The sequence below is a fragment of the Ammospiza nelsoni genome, chromosome 21 (genome assembly GCF_027579445.1).
Source record: "Ammospiza nelsoni isolate bAmmNel1 chromosome 21, bAmmNel1.pri, whole genome shotgun sequence".
NCBI lineage: Eukaryota > Metazoa > Chordata > Aves > Passeriformes > Passerellidae > Ammospiza > Ammospiza nelsoni.
In genome coordinates this window covers 4791850-4799881 of record NC_080653.1, presented here as the reverse complement: position 1 = coordinate 4799881, position 8032 = coordinate 4791850, and the positions used below count along the sequence as shown (strand labels likewise).

At 52.7% G+C, this 8032-nt stretch overlaps 1 protein-coding gene across 4 annotated transcripts in view; it reads right to left on the bottom strand.

The window, feature by feature from the left end:
• Positions 1 to 1131: 1131 nt before the first annotated feature.
• Positions 1132 to 8032, bottom strand: part of CAMKK1 (calcium/calmodulin dependent protein kinase kinase 1) — a 99755-nt gene continuing 92854 nt past the window's right edge. For all 4 annotated transcript variants that reach the window (XM_059486970.1, XM_059486971.1, XM_059486969.1 and 1 more), the window contains one exon: positions 1132 to 5766. In XM_059486970.1, the coding sequence (XP_059342953.1) occupies positions 5694 to 5766 (73 nt within the window). In that variant the 3' untranslated portion in view covers positions 1132 to 5693. The remainder of the gene's footprint in view (positions 5767 to 8032) is intronic.

The window sequence follows — 8032 nt, the reverse complement described above, 5'->3', positions numbered from 1 at the left end:
GTTCGAGGGGTCTCCGTTCCCCTCGTTCTGGGGTACGCTTGGGAAGGACGTGTCCTCGCCCGTCTCATCCTGCAGGATGATGGGCAGTTTCTCGATCCTCCTCACCTTGGCAAGGCTGGGGGCGGCCTCGGTCCTCATGCGCTTTTGGGAGGACCCTCTGCGTCTGTCCCTCTCAGATGCGGGGGGACCTGGCATTGTGTCCATGTCCCTCCGACTCAGGGAGGGCCGGCGCAGGGTCTCTCCCCCGCCTCGGTTTAGGGTGCGGTGGTTCCATCGCCCTCCGCTCTGCGGGGCCATTCTCTCTGTGCCCCTGCGGTTTGCGGGGGCTCGCCGCTGTCGCCGTCCTCGCGGCCCCCGGCCGTTCTGCGACCTACGTGGCTTGGACCGGCCGGAGCCGCTCTCTGTCCTTCTTCGATTTTGAGGGGCCGGCATTTTCGCTGTCCCTCTTCGCTCAGAGGGTGCCGGCACTTTGTCCCTCTCCTGTTTGGGGCGGGGGAGATGGCGGGGCCGGCGCAGGGAGCAGTGAGCAGCCACAAAGGGCGCTCCCACCTCCCTCCCAAGCACGGCGCGCACCCCCCCGTAGCCCGGGCGCGCAGGGTCGCGGCGCTGCGAGGCAGGGGCTGCCCCGAGGCTGCGGCGTCGCGGGGCCGAGGGCGCAGAGCTCCGCCAGCCCCGGCCGCCGCCGCTGCGCTCTCGCCAAGCCCGGCATTCCCGCCGCACTTTATATAGGCGGCTGAAACCCCGCCCCACTCACCGACAGCCAATAGGAGTTCTGTGACGACACAATGGGGGCCGGAGCAATAGTGGAGGCCTCTGTGACGATTCGGAGATGCAGGGGGCGGGGCCGCGACGCCACCGGGCGATGTGATTGGCCGACAGCCAGAGGGCTCTGTGACAGGCGGGGCCAGGACGTGACTGAGCGATTTAATTGGTTGGGAGGCGGAGCGCTCTGTGACAGACAGCCAGTGGGCGGGGCCGGGCTTTGGGCGGCTTTAGGCTGCGCTCGGGGCTTAGGGCGGGCTTAGAGCCGGGCCCGGCCTTAGGGCTAAAGGCGGCCTTGAGCGCAGAGCCGGGCTCGGGCTGGGGACTGCGACTGGGGCACTGCCTCAGGAACTGCACTCACAGCCAGCGTCATCTCTGTGGAATTTATTGTCATTTTCTCATCGGTTCTACAGTACAAAAGCATGCAAAAAATAGCCTCTCTCTTCATGGTACATATTTACAGTGCAACAGCCCCGTGCTGTCACAGTACTGAGTGCATTTACCTCATGCTGGAATTGTAGCAGAGCACATACAGGGGCAGAGGTTCAGCTTCAAGTGCAACAAGAGACAGAAATACCAACAGAACAGGCCTAGAAATCAGAAAGAGCAGCAAAATTACAGCACAGAGGATCTGCATTGTACCCTCAAGGCTTGCAATTCATGTTTTCTTGCATTTACACCGTTTTTTGGGAGCACTTTGATGGCTTTGTGGGTACTGACGGAGGGTCTGCGCTCTGCCAGCAGCAGCTCTGAGCAAACATGGCTTTTCTCCAGGAAGGGAAGGAGCAGGGCAGGCACTGAGGAGCTGCTTTCCTTCCCTCATCCCATGGAAGGCTGCATTCACAGCAACAGGGTCATGGCATAATGGGGGCTAATTCAGCCTGGGAGGGACTCGAACAGAAGGATGTGGGCCAGAAAGGAAAGCCTTGCACAGCTCTGCTCAGCAAACTGCCCTACAAACCAGCAGAGAGCTCTGGCACCTCATCCCAGCTCCATTTCCACACCAACCCTCCACTCCCTGCTGCACCCAGAGGTGCTCGGGCTCTCAGTGGCATCCCCAGCACAGCCCTCCTGCCTTGGGAATCCACAGGGATCCCTGTCCCTGGGGGAGCCTGGGCCTCTCGGGGCTGGGACAAAGCTCTGGGGTTTTGGGCAATTTGGGATGGGAGGGAAAGCACTGAGCTGGGGAGAGCAAACATTCTCCCAGCCACACACCACACATGGAGAAACCCCCCCATGGCAGCTCTGTGAGGGCTTCAGGGCAGAGCTGTGCTGAAGGAACACAAAATTTCTCCCAGCAGCTCCTCCTTGCAAGTCTGGCAATAAATAAGGAATGAAATTGCACCCTGGGAGTTGTTTTATGGAGCCACTGTTTGTTTTGCATGGAGCAGCTACACTGTTCCTTGTTGGGATCCCTCTGGTTGGAGCCCCACACAAAGTCAGCAGCCCTGATGCTGCAAACCTCATCTGCCTGCAGGTGTTACACTGGCAGCAGCACATTTCTGCCCAAAGGGTTAAAGACACAGACTGTGCATTCCCCAGGGCAGGACAGGAGGGACCTGACCAGGATTTTACTTAGCACTACCCCAGAACCAAAGGCCAAGAGCCATTAATTGAGTGAGACAAACAAATCCATCTCCTGGAGATCACAGATATGTGCTGCTCCCCCAAATGAGAAATTTCTTTCAAGAAAATCATCCTAATTCTGGAAGAGTCTGGAAAACTTGAGCAGATGCAATGGTGATGGGGGAAAGAGGAGCCCTGCTGGTGATTCCAAACCCAGCTAACCCAGGCCAGAGCATCCCAGTGCTCCAGGAACAGCAGAGGAGAGGATTTGGAGGGGAAAATCACAGAGCACGAGTGTGCCACACCTGCTCTGCACAGCCACACTGAACCCCATCCCCTCCATCAGAGAGGAGCAGACAAATATTTACCCATCCAGCTGAAGAGAATGATTTTACTAAAGAGCTGAAAGCGCTGCCTTGCCTGGGATATTTATTCTCAAACAAATCCCCTCTCTTCAGCCTCTTCCTCTCTTCAGAGCAGAACCAGTTGCCCTGAGCTGCTCTAACATGCACATAAACAAGCAGGGATTTCATTGCAGTGAGTGAGAAGAGCCTGGTTTCGCTATCTGAGCGTTTCTCCTGCTGCCAGGGCACATTTTTCATCTCATTTCATGCAGGTTTTCAGGCTGCTGTTTGTGACACCATAGGGGTGGTTTTTAGGGGGATAAAGGAAAGCCTGTTGGCAGATTTGCTGAAGAAACAAGGTGTGACACGAACTCAGAGCTGGAGGAGGTGGTTCTTGGACATGGGGGAACAGCTCCAGAAGGATTTCTTTTAGCTGAAAGGGCAAATATTTCAAAGTACATTTTGAGATAATAATAAAAAACATCCATTCCTCTCCAAAACTGAAGTGATGATTTAGGTACCACTAAAGGAACATCATATGGAGCTCATTTGTAACTCATCATTTGCTTGGTTGCATTAATTAAGGCTGAGAACAGCCTTGGGCATCACTAAAATAACCCCAGCTGCCTGGGTTAGCAAATTATTCTTGCCACAGATTAAAAATACAATAACTAACATCATGATTGCCTCCTTAGAGCACAACCCAGGACTTAAGACTTCAGAAGTCCCACAGGGATGGGGATTACCAGAGGTCCCTTTTCTCCCTGGGGCAGGGCACGTTCCTGAGATGTGTCTTTGCTCCAAGGCCACTCCCTGGTCCAGTCTTAGGGAAAGTTTTTTCCACAAACTGGAGGAGAGATCAGTTTGTATCCATAGATTGTCCCTTCACAGGCAGCAGTTCCACCAGGACAACCTTTCCCATCTGCAGAATCCCCTGCAGCCCTGAAATCCTGCATGAAATGAGATGAAAAAGCTCTCAGACTTTTCACTCCCTACCTCTGGGTACCTAAATCTTCATGACAAGCAGCAAGTCCCTTGTCCCAGGCTGGGGGAAGGATCAGGGCACCGTCCAGGTGCAGGAGCAGGCTCCTCAGGGGATGCTGAGCTCACAGCTGGTGCAGATACCAAAAACCAGGCAGGATTTAGCACTGGAAGAAGCAATGCAGAGCTCAGCCCCACAGCAGCAACCCTGACAGGATCCAACAGCAGCTTTCAGCATTAAAGGTCTCCATTTAAAAGAGAAGCTGCAATTTTCTTTCCCATTTTGCCAATATTTCCAAGGAAGAGCCCAGGCTGGGGAGTGCTGGGCATCACACTGGCATGCTGAGTGAGGGGAGGTGACAGGCTGGGGACAGACAGAAGGCACCAGCAGCAAAGCCCACCTAGAAAATGTTGGGAAGCGTCAGATGAGATTGCAGCAAACAGAACAGGAGCACCAGGATACACCAGCCACTACCAACAACCCTCACACATGTGTCCCCCTGCACAAAAAATGAGGGAACAATGTCCCAAGTCCTCAGGATTAACCTAAAAACAGACACTAAGGTGATTATGTAGGAACCAAATTTAATCATGCCCTTTCTTTAAGTACTATAAAATAAGATTGCAATCCCACCGGCTTCCCAGGGGCACGTTCAGGCCCCATAAGGCTCAAGGGAAAATAATGACATGTATTTTGACAGATGGATGTCATTGGTCTTTACTCTCTGAATGGAAGAGTGAAATTCCTGATTATCCACACAGTCTGTACATCAACAGCCACAAAAATGACTGTATTTGCCTTTTTGTGTTTACCTTTTTAAGTGTAATCTCTTACCAGTTGTCAAACTATTGAGATGAAGTTTCTAACCCCAAGTTTAGAAGCAATCTATGCATAAAATAGCAGCATCAGTACATGCATAAAAATCAGAGTCTTAAAATTAAAAATTAAAGCCTTTTAAAAAAAATTTAAAAATCAAGTTGTGAACTTGTGCTCTGTATCTTCCTAAAAACCCTCCACCAACATTCCATCCTAGGAACTTCTGCCAGTTTGGGTCATTTTCAGGAAATTTAAAAGCATCAGGTACACAAGAGATTAAGTGAAGAGATGGAAATGAAATAAAATAAAACCCAAACCCGCCACTCTTTTCAGCTGCAGACCATGGTCCATGGGTGCAGGAGTGGGTGCAGGAGTGGGAGCATTGCCAGCTCTTTGGCAGAGCAGCCCTGGCAGCAGTCCCTGGAGCACAAAGCTGTTCTGTGTGCCAGCATATCCCCATGCTCAGGGCTCTGTGCCACCCAGGGCTCACCCACACCCAGGGAATCTCCTGGGACTCCTCTGCTTTGCTCTGCCTGACTGAAGCCACGGCTGGGGCAGGACTGACACTGTGCAAAACTCAGGGATCATCCCTCCCTGTGTCTGTCTTTCTCTTTCTTCCCTTTTTGTATTTACCTTTTTAAGTGTAATCTCTTACCAGTTGGCGAATGATTGAGATGAAGCTTCTAACCCCAAGTTTAGAAGCAATCAATGGATAAGGGAAAAAGGAAAAGGGAAGAAAGAGAAAGAAAGACACAGGGAGGGACGATGTTCACTCCAACAGCAGCATCTCGTCCTCATTTCACTGATACCCAAAGACATTTTGTCTTCATCTCCACACCAGCAGCAGCACTCCTGATGTACACAAAATAAAATAAAACAGTTGCCCTCCTGTACAATACTAGGATTTTTTTCCCCTGATGCTTGATGTAGATAATGCAACAACACAAGGACAAAGTCTCTGTGGGGGAAAGGCCCCTTGAGGGGAGCCCAGCCCGGCTGCTCGGGTGAAGCACAAGGCACGCACGGAGGAGCCGCGGGCACCTCGGCCGGGGCTGCCGCCACTGCCCGGCTCCTCCCGCCGGGCATTCCCGGCTCCCTCGGCTCCTGCTGGGCTCGGGCTGCTCCTGCCAGGCTCTCTCCGCTCTGCTGGGCAGGCCCCGGGCTGGGCCGTGAGGGCGGTGAGGGCGCTGAGGGTGATGGCGGCCCCGGCAGCAGCCGCGCCCTCAGGCCGCGGGCTCGTCCTCGCTCACGTCGGGCAGCTCCGGGTCCCGGGCGGCTTCTCTGCTGCCCTGCGTTCTGCAGGGTGTGGGGAGAGAGAGACATGGTGGGCACACAGCAGGACAGGAGGGTTATATCAACAGGGAGCAGCAATGAACCGGCAATGAACCCCTCAGCAATATCCCAGCACAATATCCCCGCAGGGATGGACACCTCGGCCTGGACACCTGCTTGGCCTCTGCTCCCAAAAACTGAGGTACCCCCACCGAGATAGCAGCCACCTAAAGGTGGACACCTAAATAGCAGGACACCTAAATCTTTCAGCAAAAAAGAATTTATTACTCCATTATCAGAAGAAACAAACTTCTTCCCATCTCACTCAGCCCTGGAGATGCCTCAGGATTCAAAGGAAGAAGCTGACACTGACCAGACAGAATCCTGCGTATGAATGGAATTTATGCATCATGTATGAGGTGTATGAATATGCAACAGGCTGTTGCTTGTAAGGGTTAATCCTCTGTTAATGGGTGTTCTTTTTTGGGCTTATTTTGCCCAGAAAAAGGTACCCAGACTGTCCCTAACTCTTTGTTTTTATTGTCTCATATTGTTTAATCCTAATAATCCAAATTTTTATTACTCTAATTATATTAATATTTTATAACCATTTTATTACTATTAAACTTTTAAAATCTTAAAAACAAGTGATTGGCATTTTCTTCTTTTTGGAGATAAAGACGTTGTGGGCACACAGCAGGGCAGGGGTGGTTTTTATATCAATAGGGAGCAGCAATGAACCAGCAATGAACACCTCAGCAATATCCCAGCATAATATCCCTGCAGGGATGGGCAGCTCGGCCTGGACACCTGCTTGGCCTCTGCTCCCAAAAACTTGCACTGCACATACACCACAGTAATTTCAACCTTTTCCTCCTGCTCCTAACTTTTGATGTTTTCTCATGCAGAAGGCTTGAGCTGCACTGCACTCCAGGGCACCCTCGAGGAGCAGCACCTCCACCCTGCCCAGCCACCCCAGACAGCATGAGAGTGTCACTGGATGGAGGAAAGGGGACACCTCCAGGTGCCACCCACAGCAGAAACCGATCACAGGCAGGTGACTTCACCTAGAACATCCATTTCTTCACCATACAAAGGTGAAAATGGAGAACATCCATTTCTCCATCCACAACACAAAGGAGGTGATCATCTCCAAGCAGTTGTGTCCCAAGGTGTGTCCAGCCTTGCTCACACCAGTCTGTCTGTACCACAGAATCATGGAATGGTTTGGGTTGGAAGGAGACCTTGAAGATCACCTTGTTCCACCCTCTGCCATGGGCAGGACACTTCCCACCATCCCAGGCTGCTCCAAGCCCTGTCCAACCTGGCATTGGGCACTGCCAGGGATCCAGAGGCAGCCACAGCTGCTCTGGGCATTCTGCAGAACCTACACAGCCAGCTTGGCAGTGGAGTGTCAGTGCCTGGAGCACACAGTGTCTGGGGGCTCTGGGGGTATTTCCTACCTAGGAACAACACAAAGTACACACAGGGCTAACCCAAGTTTTGAAGAAACCAGAAATGATCCAAAACCGTGTTCCCTTCTCCCTCCACTTCAGCAAAAACCTGCAGTAAACCTGACCTTGAACTCATGGACCATTTCCCTGCAGGAAAGGCTGAGGAACAGCCCTGCCTTCAGTGCCTGTCATCCCCCTCTTCAAATGATTGATCACCTCATTTAGCAGCAGAGGCTCTGTGCTGTGGCAGCTCAGCACAGCCCAGCTCCCTGTCTGACACATCCTGCTGATCCTGCTCCTGTCAGGGCTGTCCCAGCACTCTGAGCAGCCTCTGCCTCTCCAAACACCTCCATGGCAGGCTGAGAGGACCCTCAGGGTGGCAAACAGCAGCCAAAAAGCAGCAGAGATGCAATACCAGAGCTCCATGTCTGCACAGGAGCCAGGCTCCTACTGGGAGGCCTGAGGCTGGGTGGGAATCTCCAGTAAATAACTCCTGGTGAGAAATAAGCCTCTATTTCTCCTACATTTTGTAAATCACAGGGGAGCAGAGCCTGGTTTGTGCAGTTCCCCAGGAGAGTGCAGGCTGTGGGGGATCACAGCCACTGAGGATTCACACAAGTTTTGTGTCCCACAAGGAGGGAGCCTCCCCACACTGCCCTCCCAAACACAGGAGCAGGGCACAGGGAGGGTGTGGGACACCTACACAGCACAAACACACCCCTGGCAAGTGCTTAATTTCTCCAAGAGTCCCCATTCAGTGCAGGCTGCTCAAGTCCCTTCCTCCCCATGGAAATGCAGCAGCAGGAGGCAGTGGCATCACGTCAGTCCCCATCTCC